This window comes from Haliotis asinina, chromosome 5 (genome assembly GCF_037392515.1).
Source record: "Haliotis asinina isolate JCU_RB_2024 chromosome 5, JCU_Hal_asi_v2, whole genome shotgun sequence".
In the NCBI taxonomy this organism is placed as follows: domain Eukaryota; kingdom Metazoa; phylum Mollusca; class Gastropoda; order Lepetellida; family Haliotidae; genus Haliotis; species Haliotis asinina.
This window is the reverse complement of record NC_090284.1, coordinates 22,219,524-22,245,877: the sequence shown is the minus strand read 5'-3', so window position 1 is coordinate 22,245,877 and position 26,354 is coordinate 22,219,524. Positions and strand designations below refer to the sequence as shown.

The 26,354-nt window shown below is 38.3% G+C and overlaps 1 protein-coding gene across 1 annotated transcript in view; it reads left to right on the top strand.

The window, feature by feature from the left end:
• Positions 1-23,390, top strand: part of LOC137285053 (stress-activated protein kinase JNK-like) — a 67,335-nt gene extending 43,945 nt beyond the window's left edge. Inside the window, exons 5-11 of the mRNA XM_067817243.1 lie at positions 12,287-12,425; positions 13,658-13,823; positions 14,856-14,927; positions 15,409-15,719; positions 16,770-16,833; positions 17,790-17,864; positions 19,249-23,390. Coding sequence (XP_067673344.1) covers positions 12,287-12,425; positions 13,658-13,823; positions 14,856-14,927; positions 15,409-15,719; positions 16,770-16,833; positions 17,790-17,864; positions 19,249-19,334 — 913 coding nt within the window. The 3' untranslated portion in view covers positions 19,335-23,390. The remainder of the gene's footprint in view (positions 1-12,286; positions 12,426-13,657; positions 13,824-14,855; positions 14,928-15,408; positions 15,720-16,769; positions 16,834-17,789; positions 17,865-19,248) is intronic.
• The last annotated feature ends 2,964 nt before the right edge of the window (positions 23,391-26,354 follow it).

The window sequence follows — 26,354 nt, the reverse complement described above, 5'->3', positions numbered from 1 at the left end:
ACCGCCACCATATAGCTGGAATATTGCTGGGTGTGGTGTAAAATTAAACTTACTTACTCACTCACTCACCATAACAAGAAGTGATTGAAAAACAGCTATTGTTAAGTGCATCACCACAGATGGTTTATCTGTAAAGACCTTTCATTTGCAGTCATGGTCAGGAGGCATTGTTAAATATTTGTATGTACAGTTCAGAAGATTATATTATAGTGATATTTTTTTTAATTACAGATGAAACTGATATGGTGATATACATACTGTATTTTCTGTGTTTAGATTGTTTAACAGTAGATTTACAGTCAACAGTTGTTAAATTTACAAGTAATCTTTGATATATAGTTAAAACGCAATATGTTTATTACCAAATTATACCCAGTTCGTTCAGTAATTTTTCTGTAATTTTTCTGTGAGTTAGGTTGAGCATCACAGACTTATAACGTTATACAGGACAAAGAATATTTACACAGAGAAGTCCTAAGGGATGGCACAATGTGAGTAATGTACATAAAGCCCTATAGTTCAATTTGACGCTGCTAGTTTGAGGACATTGTCGAGGGTCTCACGCACACTGCTACCAAGGCTCCCCGTCAGCACCAGATACAGAGGTATTAGATTATGAACACATGGACCAAAGTCATTTTCTCTGAAGCAGGTCGTTATTTGACAATCTATAAGAGATGGATCCTTCTGTTAGCCTAAGCTGGAGGATATTAAGAGGATAATTGTTGTCGATAGGAAGGGGAGCCCCCATGTTGGATTATCTTGGCTTTTCCTAAACCCTATCACTGTCCATTTCCCATGATTAACAAATGAATGCTGAGAACTTGGGCGTTTGTGATCGACCAAAAGAACGAAGAGCATTGACACTGCCAAGCAATCTGTGAAGAAAGTATTTTTTGATGGAGTATTTCTATTTCCGTTTCTAGTGTTCACCATTACTGAGTGGACAGTGTATTTAGCTGAGTTATGAAAACTTGTTACCTATACTCAAGAGCAATTTTTTCACATGCTCTACAAACAGTAATGGATGGAACTGTCTTAGTAGAGACATGGTCAATACATTTTGTTTTGCTTTATATCCCTATTGATTCTATGTTCATGATGCTTTGGCGGTTTTATGGGTTTTGTTTGTGTTGATAATGTTCTGTAGAGGACAAACATAATAAAGACACAAGGATATTATAGTCACAAACATTTTATGCAATGCTGTTAGAAATAAAGAGAGTGTTGTAAGTAAGAACGTATTTCAAGCTGTTATTAGTTAGACCCTTGTGCCAATGTTTGTTATTTTTGATGTTGAATGTCATCCATGTATATGGACAAAAGCAATTGATTCTTTGAAGGGTTAGCTCTTGCAGGAAGGGCAGGTAACTCTGGTGTAACAGGTTTATCGTCATCCTGTATTGTACGGTTTTATGCACTGTTGTACCTTACTGCAGTGTTTTCCTGGATCCAGATTTGGTTGACTGTACGTACACAAGATTCTCAAAAGACCTAGAAAACCTGGAAATTTCTCATCCCATTTTCTGGTCTTGGAAAAATCATGGAACTTGACAAAAATGGATAAAATCATGAAAACATCATAGAAAAATTAACATGTTTAATATTGGTTATGTCTAAAAAAAAATAGCTGAAGTGAAAAAGAAAAATTGCTACGCTTGTTCTTTAAGTTTTATTATGCCATCTTATCGTAAAGAGTTGTGAATGGACTGCTGAAGGAGGAGACGAGATGAGATTAGAGGTTATTTTTAAGATATTGTCTTATTTCAGACACAGTAGTGTATGTATCTGTAAAGGTATCAGAACACCCAGCAACATACACTGAAGGAAAAACACAAGGGATCACATGAAAGGACAACTGTACCTGTATTTTTTTGCAAGTGTTTCTCCATAAGCTTTGTACCGCATAGCATTTAAAGAAAACTAGAAAAGAATAGGGGAACATTTGTGCTTTCTTGTCATCCATGCACACTCGGATATATTTTATTACTGGTAAGTTCACCTAGCAGAAAGAGGGTACCCTTTGGGATGTCATGCACACTGTGTGGAAAAGGCTAGGTATAAATTGCAGTTATTATTAAGTATCATATATATTTTTGAAAACTGAAGGTTATGTTGGCAACCAGCGGTTCAGAAATGATATATTTTTACAGCGAAGGAGATGGAACATTGTAAGATTTCAGTCGTTGTCCGACAGAAGACTCTGGGCCAGCCAGGATGTCTGCCACAAGAGCCATACAACATGCCAGTGATATAGGGGAATCACTCCAACTGTCTTTAGTCAGTATTACAGGATGGTACACATAAGTCACATTGTACATCTGACCGACAGAGACAGTGGTCTTTAGATAATTAGGAACTCTGTGTGATGTCTTTATCGAGTGTCCATGCAGTACATATCATAAATGTTGTTTGTTCATTTCCACATTGAAGATACTGTCAAGAAAAGAACATTATAGTTTTCTTCTCGGATTATACTCATTACATTCTGTATCCTTTTAGGTCATATAGGAGACTGTAGTGTGCGATACAGACCCTTAAAAACATTTCCAAGGAAGCCCATGCCTCCAGAATATGGCAGGTCTAGTTTACCACAGACCTAAAACTGAAGAAAGTCTCTCAGCTCCTTGTCATTATATTTGTGTATAATTTAGAAACAATTAGTTTCTTTGAAATATGTTCATATCCTAATATTTTGATATTCCTTCATTTTGCATTTCAACTAAAACCCTGAATCAGCTGTTTTTTAATTTTCAAAAACTGAAGCTTGGGTTGAAAAATATAGTCTAAAGGACAAGTGGATTTTATGTTATTTGTCTGGCCAACAAGGAAATGTGACAGAACCACCATAAGGATAATTTATAATGTAACTTATTTGATGTATCGTGATGCATAGATTGTGATGGTGTATATTCTATCATGTATTGCTTCATGTCTATAGTGAGTTGTTTGACTGCCAGCAGCAACTTAAGGGAAAGTGATATATGTTTGTGTGAAATGTTGAAATTAGATATTAACATTTGGAGGAAATATGTACAGGACAAAAACATCCCCAGTAAAACTCAAAATGTCTCCATGGGCTTTTCTCAACTGAAAAAAGATCACATTCTCCTACGCATTCTTCCATTAAAATAGCTATTGGAAAAAGTGAAATTCTTCATTCAAACTGGGAAGAACAATTCCCTACTCTGTGAAATGTTTTTTGTGGTGAATTCAATTTGCGGTGAAAGGAAATCTCTTTGTTGGCAAATATATAAAATGTTTTATTGAACAATTTTAAACACGTAGATTGTTACCAGATCAAGTACTGCTGCAAATAGAATGGCGTATGTAACACAATTTGGGCACTCTGCCATTCAAGTATTGACTTATTGACCTCTTGCAGTCAGTCAGCCATATTGGAATAAAGTGTTTACTGTTAGTCTAGCACATCTCCATTGCTTTGATGTCGATCCCTGAAGTAATGGAGGCCACTGTTTATGTTATCAAGAATGGCATACTGTCAAGAGTTATGTCCCCTTGTGGCCAGAATTGGTCAAATGTTGGTTTAAATCATAAATCTTCTGTCATCGTCAGTTCTGATTAGATGGACCCTCCAAAGCGTGGAACATTGTGACCAGCATTGCACTAACATCCACTGCAGCTTGCTCCCTCCCTCACTCACTCAGGTTGCAAACAATACATTTATTGTATTTATGACAAGGGTAAAATAAGTGGATATCATCATTTTGGGACTGAATAGCATGGCAGATTTTCTATCATTACAGAAAATTTATATCAAAGATGCTGTGATTTTTATCCCCCGCAAGGAGTTTTGCAAGGTGTATTAAAATGCGCTCCATCTGTCCCTGCACATATATCTTTTCTAGACCAGAACTTTAAAACCATTCAGTATTTCTTCACCAAACCTGGCACATAAATCTTGTGGTGTACGGGTGTCTTTTGGTACTTTTGGAATTCTGAAGAAAATATATTTTGCATTTCCATGGCAATAAGTTTGACTTAAACATTGGTGGTAGTGCTCTTTTCTGGAGTAGAGCTGTAAAACCGTTCACTGTGTCTTCACCTTACTTGGCACATAGCTTGTTCTACTGGTGACTTTTGATAATTTTGGAATTCTGAATTTAATATTTTTGGCGTTTCCATGGCAACAACTTTGACTTTGACTGAAATTAGTGGTTGTGCTCCTTTCAACTTTTAAAACTATTCATTGTCTCCTTCCACTTTTCTATATATACACACCAAAACATTTTGCATAATCATAACTTGTAGACATATTCATGAAGGATATTTTGCCATTGCGGGATATATTGATGATTTATCTTCTGGTGTTTTTTTTTTTTAATTTCAAGGAGAAAAAAAAAGGATGCAACATTTAAAGAAAAGCACATCATGTCATGCAGATGAAGAAGCTATCTGTGTCCTTCAGGGAAGCGAGGCATTGCACACCTCTAACTATCTAACTTTTCTACTTAAAGCTGTCACATTTTACATATGTTGAAACAGTCGCTTGAGGTATATTGTGTCACTGGTTGCTTTGTTTTATCACATGAACGTAAAAAGAACACTTGTGAAAAAAATCCTGTTTTTAAGCCTTTCAGCTGGAATATGTCAGGTCTTTACTGTGTGCATTCTCAGTACATTGGCCTCCAGCATATATTTTAGAAGGCATGTCTAACGAGACATAATTCTGTATAATTCTTTTTGGCTGAAACCTTGTAGATGAAATTATCCATCACTGAGCTTGACTAAGATATTCCTAGTAGGTCAGATATGGCTCAGTAACATGGTTGATTTGCTTCTTCCCTAGATGTTGTGATGGTTACTTATGATATCAGTCATGGAGTGTCTGGTCTAGGCTTGGTTATTTGTATGTGCTGAGAGGGCAGTGGGGTAGCTGAGTGGTTAAAGTGTTTGCTTTTGACACCTTGGTTTGATTCCCCTCATTGGTAAAATCTGTGAAGCCTATTTCTGGTGACCCCCGGACCAACTGTGACATTGCTGGAACATTGCTAGAAGCGGCTCAATGAGGAGAGGGTAGAATAGTCTAGTGGATAAAGTGTTTGCTTGTCATGCCCATGAACAGGCTCTATTCCCTTCATATGGGGCTTCAATTCACCACATGAGTACAGTGTCAGTGTGAAGCCAATTTCTGGCTTCCCCTGCAGCAAATATTGCTAAATCTGGTGTTAAACCATGCTTACTCGCTCGCTCTCTCACACACTCTCACTCACTCACTCACTCACTCACTCACTCACTCACTCACTCACTCACTCACTCACTCACTCACTCACTCACTCACTCACTCGCTCACACACACTCACTCGCTCACACACTCGCTCACTCGTTCACATTCACTCACTCACTCACTCAAAAGATGTGTAAACCATACTATGCTATGGCTGATCAGTGTTAGTACATGTAGCTCAATAGGAATCCATATTACTGTGGAAGCTTTTCATGTTACTCTGTCCTTTCAAACATCAATAATGAATCCTATAAACATCCCACTGTCAAAATGACACCGTGCCTGGTCATGCGGTCAGTGTAGCTGTGTTTGACATACTGACTGAGAGTTGGTACACTTTAAGTGTCAAGGATCATGACTGTCCAGATAGTGTTTGAGAGACTGTTGTAGAGATTCAATATCAGGAGACTTGCTAGCTTTTATTCTTGGTAATTGCTGTAGCTGTTATTCAATGCTGGATGCTTAGTTACCTAACATGCTGGATTAGACAAATTCCTGTAGCACTGCTGCAGTCGTTAACCAGTACTGATACAAACTTATTTATTACAGAAAAAAAAAGTGTTCCCTCGTTCACTTTCCAATTGTTGGCAATTTCATACCAATCAGATTTGACAAGGTGAACCTGTGATTGATGTTATGAACCAATTTCTTGAACCTTCCTGCCAGTTTAACCAGTTTCTTTCAACAGGGACCCATGAAGATCCGGGTGATAATTGGTCTGCACCAGCCCATGCTTGTCATAAGAGGCAACTAAGGAAATTGGTATTGGATGGTCAGATTCGCTGACTTAGCTGACACGGTTTGTCATTGTTTTCCAACAATGCTCTTGGTGTTGATCGCTGGATTGTCTGGCCCAGATTCAGTTATTTACAGACGAGCATCATATAGCTGGAATATTCATTGGTGCGGCATTAAATAACAGACAAATACCAAGTCTTACAACTGGCAATAGAGTGTTGTGAAGTTAGCTATTTTAAAACAGCCCCACCAGGAATTTATCCATAACCTAAAGCAACGCACACTTTTCAGTCTCCTCTAGCCTAATCTCTAGTTTTATCAGCAAATCCATGAAACTTCCCACATGAACCTGCTTAATGATGCTTAGACACTGATGTAACTTTCTTTGGCATTAACAATGATTTAGATCTTGCCACAGATCTTTGAAGCATCCATTAAGTGAGAATCAGGACAAAATGTCCAAGCATATATTTGACAAAGACAAAAAGTAAGAGCTAGTCTAACAACTGAGGAGTTAGATGTAGGATGAGGACACGTTGCTCCCACCTCCTCGGCCGCCGATACAGAAGGAGATGGGCAGAAGAAGCTAACAGTAATCAATATATCACACCAGCTTGTATAACTGTCTCTCAAACAAGCAAACGACCAATTTGTATGTTTCTCTGAGGAAACCCCGGCTTGTCCTCTTGACACTGTGAAAGTGACTGCACCATAATCTGCTCCTTGGCTTCGAAGTGGGTGTATTGTTTGTGTCCAAACAATGAGAGTTGAATCATTTGTCATGATATGTCTACTTTAAATGTCTGCTTGTATTTTCTTTTTTTAACAGAAATTTGTTTGTCAGTGTTTTTAATTTTGTTCGGTCATATTGCGATCGTGCTACACATCATCATGAATGTTAATATCCATGTTATCTTTCTACAGATTTAAGATTAATGTTGAAGTTTTTAAATGTTTGTTGAATTTGAGACAGTCCTTGCAACATTCTCTCCTTACTATCATCAAGGCTGGATGTCCAGAGTCTCAGTGTGACAATGGCATGGATTAATCTGGACCTGCTCACAGGCCTGTAGTCAACCTCATGTGTAAAGCAAATGTTACAACAGATTCCCAGTTCATAATAATACTACTCTGCCTAATACCATTTGGTCAGAATTACCTGCATTCCAATGATAACAGAACCAACGAACAGGAACAGTTGTAATGTTTAATTTAACATTCAGTGCAATGTTAGTTCTTCTTAACATAGGAAATATGAATTTAATATAAATCCATTACAGATATTTTTTTGGTAGTTTACCTAGCCAAGACTTACCAGCTTACTCTACTCCTGGCGTTTTGAGCGTAGGTCATTCTTGTGTCAATTAACCCAGTGTCGCTGAATGTGACTTAAGACATAATACTGTACTCTCATTAATTCATATTCTGTGTGACTGTTCATAGCCAGTGATTAAAAATGTCAAGCTAATTGTCCTATGACAGTAAGTGAAATGTTCAGTTGAATGCAATGCAACTTCATTGGTGTGCACAAGAGAGCCACCGTCTTAGAAATAATATGCTCCTTCAGGTTGTGTACTTATATACTGCAAATCAAAAACAGGAATGTACCACTTTTCTGTGCAGTTCCTGAGATTCTATGAAAGATGAGGTGGATACAAGCTATATCATCCCACCTCAGATATAACTATTAGACCACTTCTCTGGCATGCATCCGACGTAGGTGTTTCTGCAGGGATTATACTGATAATGCATTAAGATCACTAAAGCTAGACCAAGTTTGGTAGCATCACAACATTGATTTTTCCGCCCTTGCTACAGAATAGCTTCTTTACCAACCATCACCAATGATATTGATTATGAATGAATAAAATGTCCACGTATGAGAGTAGGCTTGGCATTGCTCCCAGACTTGGATTCAACACACTAGCTGTTTATTTCTCTTTATTGCATTGATTTGGGGAAGAAAGGGTGACTTTCTTAACCCCCTTCAGACAAACTACCTTCATGGGAGTCATGTTCTGAGTCAAGATTGATTTGGAAATAATTGCACCAAAGAGTTCCATTATACCACACATTGAATAATTGATTTTCTTTGATAGTATGGGTCAGAGATCATGTTGAATGTAAGACCTGCTTGATGTGAGTATGGAACACTTCCCGTCTTCATTATGCTAGTAAACAGGCGTCATAGGATAATTAGGTGGACAGCTTGGTTCAGTGGTGTTACTTCCTGAATGTAGGGGTCAGTTAGGTTGTTACTGCACTACTTATTGTCAGTAATTACAAAAACAAGTATGGAATGTTAGTTGACAGTTTATTTTATTTCAATTAATAAACTCTGTAAATTGGCTCTAAGTTATATTTTCATTTATATGTTGGTTTTCGTCTGAGTTTGAAGAAACTTCAAGTGATTAACACTGACATAGTAAAGAATTACATTCGATAATTGATATTTTATATAATTTTGGACACTCCTTGAAACATGTTGTTTGTTCTTTTTTTGTCGTAATTTGTTTGTGTTTTCATGTTTCATGTTATGTCAGACCCGTGAAGGTCCCGGGGTAGAATAGGCCTTCAGCAACCCATGCTTGCCATGAAAGGCGACTCAGCTTGTCGTAAGAGGCGACTAACGGGATCGGGTGGTCAGGCTCGCTGACTTGGTTGACACATGTCATCGATTCCCAATTGCGCAGATCGATGCTCATGTTGTTGATCACTGGATTGTCTGGTCCAGACTCGATTATTTACAGACCGCCGCCATATAGCTGTAATATTGCTGAGTGCGGCGTAAAACTAAACTCACTCACTCACTCATGTTATGTCAACTCGTAAATTGTCTTGGCTGGACCAGACAAACCCATCATTGATATTGCAAACAACAATCCATGATGTAAGACACAATGGCATCGTTAATTGTTCATCATAAATCATGAAATCTTGACCAGACAAACCTATCATTGATATTATGGCCAACAATACACAGTGTTAGGATACCATGGCATAGTTTAATGTTACGGTCCAGATTTTGGATGGCAGTCTGTAAATTGTGAAGTCTAGACTGACAAATCATTCACTGATACAGTGTTAGGTACAATGGCATTGTTTCATAGTTTGGTCCAGGTTTGGGATGGCAGTCTGTAAATTGTCTAGTCTAGACAAATCACTCATTGATGTTATAAACAATGATTCACAATGTCATGGTACATTCACTTCAACCAATGTCATTAAGATTAACCAAGTGAATTCAGTAGTAATTTATATAAAACGATTCCTTCGTAGAAATATCACCAGAGTGTAGTTGTTTGAAGATTCCTATAATGAGAGGTGACTGTCAGCAAAGCTGTGAGCCCACTCAGTGTAGTGATATCCAAGAATTTGATTAAGAGCAAGTGGGGGGGTTTGTGCTGTGTCGGCAGTTTTACAGCCGCCTCATGAGTTTCATAAAGCCTAGCCTTGTGTGCAACTAAACTCAGATCTTCAGACATCTTGTGTTACAGTGATGTCAGACTTGGTGACCAGCATGAAGAACTTCAGGTTTGGTCTGGCGCCTTTGGAATTAATTTGCATTATATGTCTTTAGCACCAGAATTGGTCAAATGGTTCTTTCTGATGCAGTATCTGTGGTTGTTCAAAGAATCTCATCAATCATTTAGGCCTTTGAAACTATAAAGGGGCACAGGTTGTCCAGTGTTCCTAATCTCAGTTCAGAGTTGTGTCCCTTGGGCGTGCCAGAAACCTGTGAACATTGGTTCAGATCCAAATGTGACCTGGTTAGGTTTCCCTTTGGGTTTCCTAGATGAGATAAACATCACTACAGGCTTTTCTTGCAACTTCAAGCATGCAAGCCATGATACTGTTTGAAAGCAGCTTTTAACTCACACACTCTCTGACTCACTCACTGACTGATGATTCTAATGGTTTATGCTGTGACCAATGAGTCCTTTCATCCAACATCAAGTGGAAAAGCCATGGTGCTGTTTGAAGCAGCAATAAACTCGCTCCCTTCCTCACTCACTCACTCACTTTCCACTGTTCATGTTCTTGCAACCAGTGAGAAAGTTTCTCCAGATCATCCTGATCTCTGGAACAGAATCGGTTATTGGAAAGTCATGGACACTGACTGAGCCAGTCAGTAGGTCTGCTTGAAAGAGTTACTGGCTGGATACATTGCTTGCACTAGCCCTCATCTGCACTGCTCAGGATCTAGGTCACCATGCTAAGACTTCCTAGGTCTACCACAGATCAATATCGTGTGGGCGTGTCGTAATCATCGGTCTTTGATTACAACCAGTAGCATACAAGAGTACACCAGCTGTAGCGAGCCTGCAGGAATCATGGTACCTTCTCATCCACACTCTGGCTTGTCTGGACCAGAGTGCTTACATTTCATAATGAAATTGTCGTTCGTTAGCCACTTCTTCATTGGAAGCTCTGAAATATCAACTTTTCGAACGTTTCCCAATTCATCTATAAATATCAATAAATCATCTATGTAGTCTGGTCCTTAAACCTTTCACCCCATGACTGGGCCAATGTTCATAGTGTTCACCTTATTTCATCATACAAAATGTTATTACCTTGCTTGTACAAGCGTGTACAGTTGTTCTGGAGGCTAGCCTGCCATACACACCCAGGAACAAATACAGTATATCCAAGAAAGCCCATGCAAGTCTAGATTGCCATATTTTCTAAAAATGAAGAAAGTGTCTGGGCTGCTTTTCATTATATTTTTTTATTACACTTTATGAACAGAATTTTTCTCTAAAATATGGCCATTCCAGAAACTTGATCTTGGTCTATCTGAGGGCTAGAAGGACTGTTTTGTTTTCTTTCGTGCCAGTTTTGCAACCTATCAGTCTTATATGAAAAACATTAGCTTGCCCTACATTGCCATGCTATCATTCTGGTTAGTACATTGCCAGTATTTCTGTTTGCACTGGTTTGTCAAAAAGTACAGGGTAGCCAAGTGGTTACTGCTTTGTCATATTGCTAAATATGTGGTTTAGTCCTTGTAAAAGATACAACTTGTGGAGACCAATCATAGTTCCCAAGTTCTATAATATTGCTGACACTGTCTTGCTCAAATGCTCAACAAGACGCCCACTCATACAGCCACTCACTCACTCAATTACCCAACTAGTTACTCGCCCAAACACTCACACAGCCACTCACTAACTCACTCACCCATTCACCCAACTAGTTACTCACCCAGACACTCATACAGCCACTCACTCACTTGTCAACCAACTTAATCAACCGCCAAGTCACTAATTTAATCACTAATCCACTCCCTCATCAGTCCACTCACAACACATCTAACCTCTGGCTAAAACATCCATACAGTCACTCATTCACTTGCCAGCCTACTTACTTAATCAATTGCCAACCCACTCACTCACCCACCAACTCACCCACTATATAACTCCCGCTGTTCTACCCTCCCTCCTGTGAGATGAGGGTGGAGATGAAGGTGGAGATAGGAGATGAAGATGGGAGATGAAGATGGACATGGTGTTGCATGGCTGCTATTACTGTACAGGACACAGAGACTGTGTGTCCTTGGCTACTCCCACACACAATCAGCACACACCAACTCGATTACCAGCACAGTGGAGAGCCATGGTTCCCACTGACAGTGTATCCTCCGTCTTAGTTTCAAATATCAGAGCCACGATTGAGAGCTATTACTAGTGACTTGCAGCTTGACACAAGCACATCTGTCTTTTCACAACCATTTGCAAATAAGGCAAACTGTTTAGTGTACTATGCTTTTTGTTAGATCAAAATGTACAATGACTGAGTGAGGAAGTTTAGCTTGTTTTATAACCTGCACTCAGCATTATTTCTGCTATATGGTGGAGGTCTGTAAATAATATAGTCAAGGCTAGACAAGTCAGTGTTAGACAGCATGGGCGTTGATCTACACAATTGGGATACATTGATGCATCAACCACGTCAGCATGTCTGACCACCCTGATACTGTTAGTCGCATTTTACAACAAGCATGGGTTGCTGAAGATCAGTTCCATCCCAGATCTTCACGAGTCTCAAAATGTACAAAATAACATACCTGTATGTGAGTGCTTGGAAGTCAGTTAGGGTGAATGCTTAGGTGTGGGGTGAGAGTGCCCTGAGAGTGTCATAGTCCCTAGAAATATAAGACAATCAGGATGAGAGTGTCACAATCACAGTAAATCAAGGCCAGCTACCGCCCTAGGGCCACATTAAATCCTAGAAACTCAAAGTGAGTGTGCCTTGTGTGTATCCTGTAAGAGTGTCATGTCTTGCTCTATGTTGCAGGTATCTAGTAATGGAACTGATGGATGCCAATCTATGCCAGGTGATACAGATGGACCTTGATCATGAACGCATGTCTTACCTTCTATATCAAATGTTGTGTGGCATCAAACATCTTCATCTTGCCGGGATTATACACAGGGTGAGTTCAGTGCAACATCTGTCTTTTGATGCTGGGAAAGTCAGTGGAAACTCGGTTCTCATCTATGTCACAGGGCTACTTTCATGAAGCAACCTTTACTATGGTTAACCTTAACATTGCACTAAGGTCACCTTGGTGACTTACGATCACCTTTGTGCTTTGTTATTTAAAAGAGGGTCAGTTAGGTTTGATTCCCAACAGGTTCAGTGCTTCCTTTCACAGAGTACTAAGGTGATGGTAAGTCACTAAGGTAACCTTAGTAAAAGCTGTTTCTTGAAAGGAGCCCATGATCGTTACGTTCTGGGTTAGCCCATAACTTCCTGCTGTATGCAGTGAGGTTGTACTCATCTGGAGAAGAGAGTTTCAAGTTGTATAAGGATAGCCATGTGGTCTAGAGCCATATTTGATTCCAAAAGTTTTGAGACTTTAACTAATAAGAACTGTTGAACAGCTCTGCAGGCAGTGTGTTCACTCTTATGCAGTTAGTCCAAGTTTGATTCCCAACATCTTCAAGCTATAAAAGAAGGATATCAATGATGACCAGAGCCCATGTTTCCTTTCATTAGACTATAAAGAATTAGTCATGTTTTCAGTCAATTACACCAGAACTAGCTTTGATTCCCAATCGGTTGAGAATTCTGTGGTAGCAAGTAGGTTCACTTGTCTACTTTAGGCTCAGGTTTGAGTCTGCGCAAATTGCAGATTTTAACCCCGTGGATGCTGAGGGGTTTTTTTTAGGCGCACATTTTTGTAAGGTTTGAAAAGTGAACGTTGTGCAATACTTGCGCTCGCGTGGGCCTGCATCTGCATACAGCTATAAAATTATACAGAAATGTAGAGTGTTTAATTTCCTGTCGGTTGGTATAAATATTACTGCGACTACCTCAGGAGTGTGAGAAACAGGCACTGCCAAATGTTGTCAAAGTTGTTTGTGTGCATTAAAAAACAGTGAAGTCTCCGTTTTTTATCCCGCACCAAAAAGAGGTAATAGTGAATGGTATCAAGAAATTTTCCACAGAATTCAAAACTGTGAAATATGTGTATGTGCTTGATATGTTTAGAATTTTATTGCACTTCAAAGTGAGGATTGAAGAAGAAAGAAGGACATATATGTCCCTGTGGCATCCAGGGGGTAAAATCTGCTCACACATTGCCTGCTTATGCTATTTAAAAGATGTAACACAAATAATGGACCCATGATTTGAAATAATTCTTCTGTTTTTGTTTTTCAGGACCTAAAACCCAGCAATATAGTGGTGAAATCAGATTGTACGTTAAAGATATTGGACTTTGGTCTTGCGAGGACAGCTGGTACTGGGTTCATGATGACGCCGTATGTAGTGACACGGTACTACCGGGCGCCAGAGGTCATCCTAGGCATGGGATACAAGGCAAACGGTGAGATACGGTAGCGCTCACGATCAGCAATAGCTTCTGGCAAAGTAGTTGCAGAATAATATTTTGGGAGTGAATAAATTTTCATTCCAATATTTCAAAGTTTGTTGTGACTTTAATTTGTGACTTTTGGGTTATGAAATGATTCTTTCAGCTGCTGACAAGGTACATGATTATGTTGTAAATCTTAAATAATAATAAGTCATCTTTTATAGTGCAGTCTCCAAACACCAGGTGATTGCTCACTGTGCTTAATCAGAATCCTGATTCTTATTACCCTGGAAAAACCAAGCTGCCTGTTAAGTACTAGAAGGTTATAGTCGCATAACTTTTGCCAACCGGGTACCCATTTTCTGATGGGTGAACAGAGGTAAAAACAAACTCACATGCCTAATATAAGACCACGTGCATCACATGCTTTGTGGGGCAGGACTGACATCCTAACAACTCTCAGGAGTCAAGCTGCCAAACACAGTCCTAAAAACTATCAGGAGTCAAGCTGCCAAACACAGTCATAAAAACTGTCAGGAGTCAAGCTGCCAAACACAGTCACCCATCCAAGGATTTTCCATGCTTGATGTTGCTTATCTTCAACTGATTCGTGACCTGAGCCATGTGCACAGGACCACATGTATAAGACTGCGTGAAATTCATGTGTACACAAGTGTGTAGTTTATCAGAGAGATTTTTATAATTTGAACAGTTCATTATGACATGTTATTATCTCTCTTTGTTTCCTTACATATTTTGAGGGCGTAGGGGTATCCTAGTGGTTAAGTGTTGACATGTCATGCCAAGAACTTAGGCTCGATTCCCCACATGGGCACAATGTCTGATGTCGTGATGTTGCTGGAATATTGCTAAAAGGGTCATGAAAATAAACTCATTCACTCACACTCATCCCATCTTGTCTTCGCTCACATCTTCATCTTGTCTGTGCTCACACCTTCATCTTGTCTGTGCTGTCATCTTCATCTTGTCTGTGTTCACACCTTCATCTTGTCTGTGTTCACATCTTCATCTTGTCTGTTTCAGTGGACATCTGGTCAGTGGGCTGTATCATGGCTGAGTTAATACGAGGGACTGTCATGTTTCCTGGCAGTGACCGTATCCTTCCCGTTGTTATCTGTGCTGTATTGCAACTGGCTGGTTATTTCCTAAGATGCCACCTGTGAAGATTTTTGTTAGAGTCTGTCTTCAGCAACCCATGCTTATTTTAAGAGGCGACTAACGAAATCAGTTGGTCAGGCCTGCTGACCTTGTTGACACCTGTTATCATATCCCAAATGGATAGACTGATGTTGTTCACTGAATTGTGTGGTATAGACTCAAGTATTTACATTCCGTTACCATAAAAGATGAATGTTGCTCAATGTGGCGTTATGCAACAAACAAAACCTCCTGTGTTAAAACAGGCCCCATTTTCTATAACCACCTATGTTGGAACATGTAGAACACCTCCTAAGATAAAGTAGGCCCCAAGTACTGTAATCAGCTTATTACTCACTCAATAACTTTCTTGTAGTTGATGGTGGTCTTACAATTGAATATTTGAATATTTGGATATTTCATCCTTAACTCCATCAAGACATCGATCAGTGGAACAAAATCATTGAACAGCTAGGTACTCCAAGTCAAGACTTCATGAACAGATTACAATCAACAGTGAGGAACTATGTGGAAAATCGACCTCGGCATGCTGGGTCATCCTTTGAGAGACTGTTCCCCGATGTACTGTTCCCGCCGGACAGTACCGAGCACCCAGGTCTCCGTGCGAGCATGGCACGAGACCTCCTGTCCAAAATGCTGGTGATTGACCCTGAGCGAAGGATATCAGTGGATGATGCTCTGATGCATCCGTACATTAACGTGTGGTATGATGATGGAGAAGTCAATGCTGTGAGTATTTAGTGATAATTGTATGATTGGGTACAGTGAGGCCAACTATCCGGTGTATTATACGATCACACCATTCATTGAAATACTCTTGACCTATTTACTTCCTTTGTCGAAATTTAAAATGTGCTGGAGACAGTTGTCTCTGCAGCTGATTAAGCTTACGAATGAAAGAAGGAAGGCCGATGTGGTAGCCTTGTGGTTAAAGCGTTCATCCATCACCCATGTTCTGTCATGTCCCCTACCTTGAAATTGTTGGAATATTGCTAAAAGCAGAGTAAAACCATACTTACGCAGTCAGCATGAGGGAGAGAAAATGGATCATGTGATGCCTTAATTTGGTGTGAAGAGTTGCCTCCCTTGGGCATGCTTTCCTTGTTAACATGCTGACTGCCACCACGAGTATGCTTGTATCAGTTGTTGTCAAATTTGCCACTACAAGTGATCTCGTTGCTATATCATGGTATTTGAAACAAGTTTCACCTGTGGTCATAATAGGAACAAGAAACATACGTCCTAGGCAGTTAAACCCAACAAAATTCATCTACTCATGATCAAAAGAAGCTTGGTACTTCATTAGGGATACGAGGGATTGAGATAAGGAGTCAAAGAAGGCTTGGGTGGCAAAATGGTCCCTGATATTTCTCATGAATGAAGATCCTAGTACACTGGATGGTCAAGGATAGGCCAGCTCATGTTTAACTCCTCAGGCAGCCAAAACAAATTAACTTGATGACAAAATATATGCATGCGACAAGAAACCCAGGATGTTCATTAGTTTTCAAACCAAATTTTTTTACATTGGTTGAATATGAGTACAGGTACTAAACTTTTTTTTTCAAAACAAACTTTTCTATATTTTGTTCAGTGTAGGACCTTATGGGAAAAAAATGTGAAGTTTTATTTGAAAGATTGATATTTTTTAGATAATCATTTCAATGATTCAATTTTGTGTTTGCTGTCTTCCTAATTTACAGGTATACTTTCACTTTGTCATGGTATATGTTTATGTGAAGGTGTGTTAAGTAATGACAAGAATGGTTCTTGTTCCAGCCTGCTCCTGATCCTTACGACCACTCGGTAGATGAAAAAGAACATTCGGTCGAAGAATGGAAAGGTAAGACAAACGACAGAAGAAACACATCTCTGAACTTCTATGATAAGTTCTTAGATATGAGACTTCATTTTTTCAAAAATTGTGTTTCTTTTGCTTTTATGAGACTTCATTTTTTCAAAAATTGTGTTTCTTTTGCTTTTCAGTACAGGAAACAATGCTTTACAGTACATTGCAAGAAGGTTTCAGATGTAGTGCATGTCATGATTGGGTTTACACTTTCTTGGAAATGCACTTTCATATAGGGGGTCAGTGATGTAGCCAAAGTAGCATTCACAATGGGTGAATACCATTCCTGGTGTCCCCTGTTGTGATGTTACAGGGATATTGCCCAGAGTGGCATAAAACAATACTCACTCACTTTCATTTAAGACATCTGTCTGTGTGTGCTGATGATAAGGTGCTTAGCTCTGTGGGTCCGAAGTTTCAACCCTACAAAGTACTAGAATCTGTATTTAAATGAGAAAGTGTAATGCCAAATGTAACATTGTTTGCATGTGATGATTGCCTGATTTGGCTATCCTGTGTTGTTGGAGGGTAAGGTAGCCTAATGTCTGAAGCATCTGCTCGTCAAGCTAAAAGGCCCAGGTTCGATTCCCCTCACGGTTACACTGTGTGAAACCCATTTCTGGTGTCCCCAGCCGTGATATTGCTGGAATGATGCTACAAGTGTCGTAAAACAATAATCACTCACTCACTTAACTTAACAACTTCTTTAATTCTTTTTTCGACGTTTGATAAAGGAGCGAGAATTATCTTTATCATCTGATAAAGGAGCAAGAATTATCTTTATCATCTGATAAAAGAGCAAGAATTATCTCTGAAAGAACTTATTATCCATCAAAAGATGTCGTGTATTCATGTTCTAAATGCTTTTCAAGAACTTCTGCTGTATGTGGTTTCAACTCTTTGTCTTGTGAGTTGACAAATTAGCTAATTCATCAGTTATATATTTTCAGGTCTGATATACAATGAAGTAATGGAATACGAGAATAGAGAACGACAGAGAGCTATGCAAAACCATACAAGTAAATGTGAGTAGCAATGTTCTTGTCTGGTTGACAAGATGAAAACTGGTTGATTTGTGTTGAATATTGATGCCTGTGTTATTGTATACACTGTGTTGAACAAACCCCATGACAATGTTAGACATTTGAATGTGTTGTCTTGATCCAAGGATCTAGTATTGATGGGTTTGGATCATTATAAAGACGTGCAAGACTCTTGTGTCAGTTGTTAACTAGTCATAACTACAGTATCATTGATTAGAAACTACTGAAGGTGACAGTGCCATGCTGTTACTTGCTACAGTGTACAAACCATCCTGTAGATCATCCTTGGCAATCCAGGGCATTATTATTGCTTTTCTATTATGATACCCAGGACTATTTACCACCATAGCTTCGTTTTGGGGAGAGGTCTCTTCACTCAAAGCTTTTATAACATCATTGGCACAGATAGTCTTAGTTGTGAAACATTTAATTGGATCATGTTTTGCATCTTGTTTATAATGAGTTCAGAACCAAGCTATGGTTGCAAATAGGGGGTTAAATTAAATAGAATGGATTTATTTCTGTAATTTATATACTGTATCATAGGTAACGTCCTGCTACAGTACTGCAAAGCTGCTTGCCTGTACAAATGTTGCGTAACTCTGTGGACATGAAATTAATTCTTTTGCTATGAAACAAAGATGTGTCCTTCATTCTGCCACTATGTGACTGGGTTGGGTTTGACAAACCGTTTAGCATTTATAGAGAGCTACCTTTATTGTGCCTTTCAGTGTCAAATCTTTTCAGTTGAGTAATCAAAGGTGAATAAGCCAAATGATAATGGCCACAGAAATGAACACAGACATGGATGATTTGACATTAAAAAATTCTAAGTATGAAGGTTTTCTGAAATATACTGAACAGCAAAAGAAATGCAAATTTTGAAGATCTGATAAAAGTAAACATTCTTTTTTATGTCTTCTTTTTAAGAACTTGACAAAAGAACAGAGTTGAATTTCTCTTGCTGTCCAGTGTACTTAGGAAAATATTCATTACGTTTTGAGGACCAGAGGTTGAGCATTGTGGCTAAAACTTTTCCAAAATAATCAAAGGTGTGAAGCTTTTTACACAAAGACGAAATTGTGGGTAGGCAGCTTTAGTACTATTGAGTAATATAAGTTATTGTTACAAAGTGTGTCTATATACCTAGTAGGTGTGTTGATTTAAGTCCTTGATCATGCAGCGAGCCCTTCCCTTGCACAAACGTGATACTCTTGGTCATATGTAGTATACATGAATGTAACATTGCTGTCATCCGAATTGGACCTTTGTAACATTGCTCTCATGCAAAATGTATGTGAACGTGTGAACTGTTGTTTTCTGGAATGATGACTTTGACGTTGACCTTGACCTTATCTCTCTGCAGCACAAGATGGTGTGCCAAGCAACGACACTGCCCCCAATGCTGGTGTAGCTGCCAGTGGTTCTGCTACAGTATATACCCGCACATAAGCCCGCCCACGTGTATGCCCATCCCCACTTTCATCCTCATCTTCTCAATACAACACGCCTCACTTACAAGTCAAGGTCATTGTCCAAATGAGAGCTGCAGATTCTTTTTAATCTGTTCAGAGTAATATTAAGATAAAATTAAAGGTTTCTGTTTCTGTCTGGAAGAACTGGGCTCGGGTCTCAAAACATTCGTAACCCTATGAATTCTTAACTTTGAACGTTGCCAATGTGTTAAGTGCTTAAGAAGTTTGTAGGGCTACAAACATTTGAGAATAGCAAGCCTGAACTCTACTGGTGAATAAGGACATTTTCAGTGATAAAATACCTTTAGAATATTACACCTCAATTCAAAGAAACTCTCCAAAATGCTTAGCAGTCTCCAAGTTCAGACACTGAACAAATCTAGTACAATTCATTTCACTGATAATGTGTCTGTTCTTTGTACAGTCGACTGTAGAAGAAATCAAGTAATGTCTTGGCTTGTTGAGTCTAAGACTGCTTTTAGTACAATATATTTCCCAGTCTTTAAGAATTTCTTTGAAGCAGTCTTGGTAGTTTGAATGCTTATCTGCGAACAGAGTAAAGCTTTCGTTTGGTTGAAATCCTTGGCCTGTTATGTGAGGTAGTCAAAACCATCTCCATTAATTGTCCTTCTGACCATAGGTCAGATGTCCAGCTGTTGGCCCATCACTGGATGTAGTCAGAGGCCATCAGTTGGACTGAAGAGGTGGTAGGGGGCCTGGAGTGTCATGTACATAGTCCCGTGTATTATATATAGAGGCATAATTTATTGGTGGCGAGTGTATGTGGACACAACCACTACGTCCTGTGTAGATAGATGTACCATACGCCTTTCACCTCGAAAACACATCGCAAATTGCTATTCTCGGAACTCGCAGCCTGCCTACCAGTCTGACGTCTGCTCCTCACACCAAAGGTCATCTTGAAGCAGACAGACACAGCCACCACAAAGTCCTCCAACAGTCCAGCCATGGCACCCCTAGATTGTCGAAATCTTGATATTGTTTGCGACTTCTAAGCTGATTTTATGTTAGTATATGTTGCATTTTTGTTTAACAATATGGAAACAATATTTTGTAGCTTGGTTTAATGCATTGCTACTTGAAGTAGCCCACCATGAATCCAGACTGTTAAAGAAACAATTTATCTTTAGGACATGATCAAACAGAACTATCACAGACCACTTCTGAATGAAAACTTATTGTCTCTACGTGGTAATTGAAAACCTTCGGTGAAATTTGTTGATCTGGAACAATGGGAAGTACTGCAGGTGTACTCTCCTGGCACCCACAGTATATATTTTACTTACTCAGATTCATAATTTGAGGATTATGTCCTTATATCAAATAATGAATCAGCGGATTTAAATTTGTTCAGATCTTGCTAAGAATTGCCATGGCTTCTGTGAAGTTCTGTTTGTAAGTTCTTCAACAACGATGTTTGGTTCTGTAGCAGGGACTGTATCTGTCATCACCGATTCCTCCTTGAACGTAGCATAGTTCCATACAGCAGGTTTTACTGTCATATCATTGGATACCAAGGACCAGGACCCTTGATTCAGAAAGAAATCTTAGCCTATGGACAGTTGTAACTCCATACCCTAAAAGGTTGACAATTGTCATGGCTCTTATATCTTTTTGTGGAACTGAGACCTTGGTCATCGTGTTCGTGTTTTAAGCTTGCTGTTGCCATGGTTACCCAGACAGTTGTGGAATTTGGCTTCGGTAGAATTCCCATGCCTCAGATTTAATTTCTTACAAAGTGAAAATGTTGTCCCACTCCAGCTTGTCCTGAGAACTACTTTCGTTTCAACTTGCAGTGTAGTGTGTTCTGTCTCTTTGTAAAAGTAGACCATTCAGATGGGGTATTTTCATATAGATTTATACAATGCAACTTGACAGAATACTGAAGCACATATTTTGTATTTCTGTTGTGAATGAAAACATGTTCCTATGGCATTACATGCTGATAGGAATCTTTCTGTGTATAAAATATGACATCACCATAGCTCCATATACTGTCTCAGTGATACAATTCCACCAAAACCTAAACATACATGATGACACCAGTACGCAGATTCTAATTTCAAAATGGCTGCCCCACCTCGAATTCAAAATGGCTGCCAAACCTCAGATTCAAAATGGCCACTTCAGAAAAACTAGATATCTCTGTGTAGTTTGTGTTCAGTTCCCAGTGTCTCAAAGGATGTTCATAATGAGATTGAGATTATGACTGTTAGTATCAGTCTGTTTCTCTCAGAGTTAATAAGTTTACCCTTAGAGAGATGAATGTATATATAGTGGTTTGATAGAAGGAGTAGAACTGTGGAGCACCAAACTGCTATGGTATGATGTGGTAAACTGTTAAACTTGATGGCAGTTGTACATGTTCCCCTCTAAACGACAATAATGAGTATCGTGAGTATCGATGCTGTTGATGTCGGCATCCCTACAAGTGTGTGTTGGATGTTGAGGCTCAATATTGGGAGTCAGTTGAGCGTGATTTAGTATCATATTGATAATGCATTCCAATAAGTCTCAAACATGTTTTGAGATGTCAGTATTACAGGCATTGATGAAATAAAAAATTTCAAATGTTTGACATTAAAAGGGACAAAATGGCTAAGAAAGTGTTTTGCTGTGAGTGTTTCTATTGAAGAGAGGCAATTCTGCAAGAAACAACCTTATCACTTAGACTACACATTTTTTATTAAAAATTTGATTTTACTTGGTTGCAGTTTAACAATGATTTGTACTCTTTTCTAAGATCAAAGACATATATATAGAAGTCACCTATGTTTCAAAAACATCTCAAAGATGATTTTTTTATCCAAACTGGTAACATTTTCTGAAAATTTACCATTTTGCCATTTATGAAACACCTAATTGCCTGGTCAACAAGTTGATCACTGTTGAACCAAGCAGAACTGTCTGAGCTGGAATTGTCTCCTATATACTTAGATGTGAATTAGATGAACTGTTATGACAAGATTGTTAGCTGTAGCATTGTGATCTCTATGTCGGTGTAGTGCTGCGGTGCATACACAAGCGGTTTTTGTGCAATTGGGAAGGTTCTGTTGGGGTGTTGAGCGTTCAAAAGGATGTTGCTGATTGTATATAGACACACCCCTTTGTCATGTATAGACCAATGTATATTGTTTGTTCATTGTGTTGTCGGTTGTGTTCGGGGCCTGCTGGGAAAGATTGTCAAATTCACTTCTTGTAACGGGTATGTCCTCCTGGCCTGTGTCTAAGGGTCTCGATATGAGAGACTTTTATATTCAAACAGTCCATTTTGTCTAGTCAGCAGATTTTAAAAGTCAGTGAACTATTTTTCAAAACCTACTAAGAATTATACGTGAATACTGTTTATGATAAAACAAACCTTATGGAATATTTTTTTTGTAAAATTCATTGATTTCTGTATTTGATTTAAGGGTTCATTTTGTTTAGCGTAGTACAGTCTAAACACAGTTTTCGTCTCTGCATGCCTTGCATTGAAATTCATACAGATTAAACTAATGAAAGTTTAGGTTAATTTTGCTGTCTTTTTACAGTATTTTATTTTGTTGTGAGTTACATCACATGGTAAATATTATTGATGCTGTTGAGGTGTACTGTGTATATTGGATGAAAAACAGTGAAATGGTCCTTTCTGTAGCATTGTGTAATCAGCGTGAAATTATGCAAATTTCTGTGTTTGGTAGAAAGTCTACCAGTTTTGTGTCAATATATTGTACCCCTCTGAGGCTGTGTAGCTTCTCAGTGTGTGCAGAGATTCTTGTAAGTCTCTTAAACAGCGCTGAATGTGTTTTATTGAAATCTTTACACTGACATTTTATGCTTTTAATTTTGTTGAGACTTTACACAAACATTGTTTTATAAGCCCAAATATTTGCATGTACAAATTTTATGATTCTTCAGTAATATTTATGTTAACAGTCTTCTTTGAACACCATTGAGTTTGCTGTAAACCACATGAATGAAACTATAGAAATATTTGGTGTATAAAAATTAGAATATTATTATCACTGAACATGGTCTTTGTCGTTCTTGAACATCCATATAGTTTCAATTTCACAACATTTAGGGGTTGGGAACACATGTAATACATCAGGGTTGTGATCCACAAAGTGTTTGCAGTGCTATGACGTTCCTAAGTCTATGATAAACTGTAGAGTTATGACAGGTCGTAACATTACAAGTACTTTGTGGATCAGGAGCCAGGATTACATATCGTCAAATAAACATCTCAACTTCTTTTGATGAAAAAGAAATGTTTTTGGACTAAGTGTTGATACTAACGGTAAAACCAGTATTGCATAAGGACAGGATAATCTTAACCTGCCAGGTGCACTTGTTTACATGATCAGATGAAAAGAAGTTTATTTCTGATCTTGTTTTCGGAGTAATTTTGATGTCAGCATGCATGTCTGACAGGCCTGTTCATCTGAATTACAGAATAGCTGTACATAAGATGTTTAAGTCTGTTGCATGTACTTGATCCAAGTGGAATTAGAGATACACAACTGTTAAAGACGTTTTCAATGTGAAGCTTTTTTAAAATTTTATTTTATTTTATTTTATTTTTTTTTTCAGATATTTTTTCACAAAACTGTTGGTTTGTGGTTAGAATAAAATTTAAAATGAAAATGGGCCCAGAAAGAATTCTTCATATAGGGTCAGTTGGTTGAGTTTTTTTTCTCTATGTTTTTTCATATTTTTGTAAAAGGTGACAGGAATGTTAAATATTTCATCACAATTAAATGGGATTAAAGCAACACACCACTCTAGGATCTTCAAGCTTGTCCTGTTTTCAGGTTTTGAGGTTTGAGTTCAGTCAGAAACAAATAAATTTTGCTGTTTTCGTATGATTATAAGCTAAACAGTATATGTTTTTTATCCACCTTAATAAATTATGGGTTGTCAGATCAGAAAATAGATATAAAGCTGTTTAAGTTAAGAATCAGTGTGAATAAAGTAAGGACATAAGTATGTCTGGTTCCTATGTTGTGACAGTGTCTGTTACATTGCTTCACATGCGGGGAAAGTTTCAGAATCACAGCAATAACTTATTCTCTGAAAAGGCCATGATGGTCAAGTCGGTAGAATCTCATTTTGCAGAATTTTTCAAAAGTTTGAACAGCTTTTCTTCATTGTAAGGATGTTTATTCTTGAAGTTAACAAATACCACCCAAGTATAAAACAATACACACATGTATGGTGAAATACTGTTATACTTAGATATGATAAAGTATTTTTTAGCTTTATGTGAATTCTTGGTCTGAGTGCCAGGTTTCTGGAGGCAAAAAATATGTTCATGTCAAATGAAGTAAATTTTCTTAAAACACCAAATATTTTTTTAAAAAGATATAAATAAAAATGCTCAAAGAGAGAGTCATAAATGAGAGAAAGGAAATGAGAGAGATAGAGAGAAACATTGTGCTCTTTGTAAACAATGTGGCCTGATGTTACATACAATCATGGCTAGACAATCGCTGGTTTATTCTGGACATTTGAATTTGGCTTACAGTATACAGAAAAAATTGATTTAATGGTTGAACAAAAAATAAATGTGAAAAAAGGGGGATTTCAACCATGTACCAATGTTAAAAGTATGTGCAAATACAAAACGGTACTATATCCAAAAACCACATAGGAGAAAGGTTTGTTCTGGAACTATGCATGTTAGAACACCTGGAATCTCTTTAGCAGCCATTAGAGTTAAGTAATTTTTGTGTGTGTTGTTTTAAAGTCTTGTTAAACACAAAAAATCTATCCCAATTGTGCAGATCGACACTAATGCTGTTGATCACTAGATTGTCTCATCTGGACTGGATTATTTACAGACTTTACTAGACAGATTATTTATTGCTGAATGCAGTGTAAAAGTAAACTCACGTACTCGCAGAAAAAAATATCTGAAATTTTCTGGGTTAACTTACCCAGATTGAATGCCTCATTTTGGAAAGGGCCATGAAGGTATGAGGCAAATTAAGCTCCTAAATAAAAGTAATGAATTTGATGCATGCTGAACAAATCAAGTTAGGGATGTGAAATAATGTATCATATTCATTAAAGAAGTCCAGTCTTCGCTACACAAAGTACTTGTAATTCCTAACCCTTTTGTTCAGTAGGTAATGGAAAATAAGTGTCAGTAATTCATGGCTCTGGTGTCGATAATTCATGACTCTGGAGTCAGTAATTCATGACTCTGGATGCATGCCCTTCCTGAATTACCCATGAATACATATGATGACTTTGGGTACATAATTTGTAACTAAGGAAACAAATCTATTTTGACTCCTGGACTTCAAATCAGTCCTAAATTTTGAGTGGACACAACAGTAGCCTGTTATTCAAGCAGTGTGCAGACATGATTGCAAGCCAAGACAAGTCATTATCACACATTGTTATGTATGGAAGCAAAGACAAGTGATGGGCTAAACCTATTAGGCTACCCTACCACCCTATTCCTACTAGAGTGAGCGAGTGTAGTTTTAAGTTGCTTTTAGCAGTATTCCAGCAATACCACAGCAGGGTACTCCAGAAATGGGTTTCACACATAGAAACAATTTTGGGAATCAAACCTGGGGCTTTGGCATAACAAGCAAACACTTTAACCACTGGGCTACCCCACCACCCCGAACCTATTAGAAGCTTGACCTTGACTTCATGTGTCAGCTCAGCTGTTGACTACTCTGCAGATCATACATGTATGTATTCATGGGTGCCGTAAGCATGTAGTATGTACAAAGTGAGTGAAATTTTGCTGATTGGATGTCCCTGCCAAAATTGGAGTAGTATGTATTTTATTTCAAAAGAGCATGAGTTCGTAACTAAACTCAATCTAGTCAACAGATGTACAGGACACTTTGCAATGGCATAAGCCAAGTTTTAGATTAGGTTGCATTCAAATCTATGCAATTTTAAGCGTGATAGTTCAATATGTCTGTCAGCTTCAACAACCCCAAAGGCTTTGGATATGCTGCATCCGTTT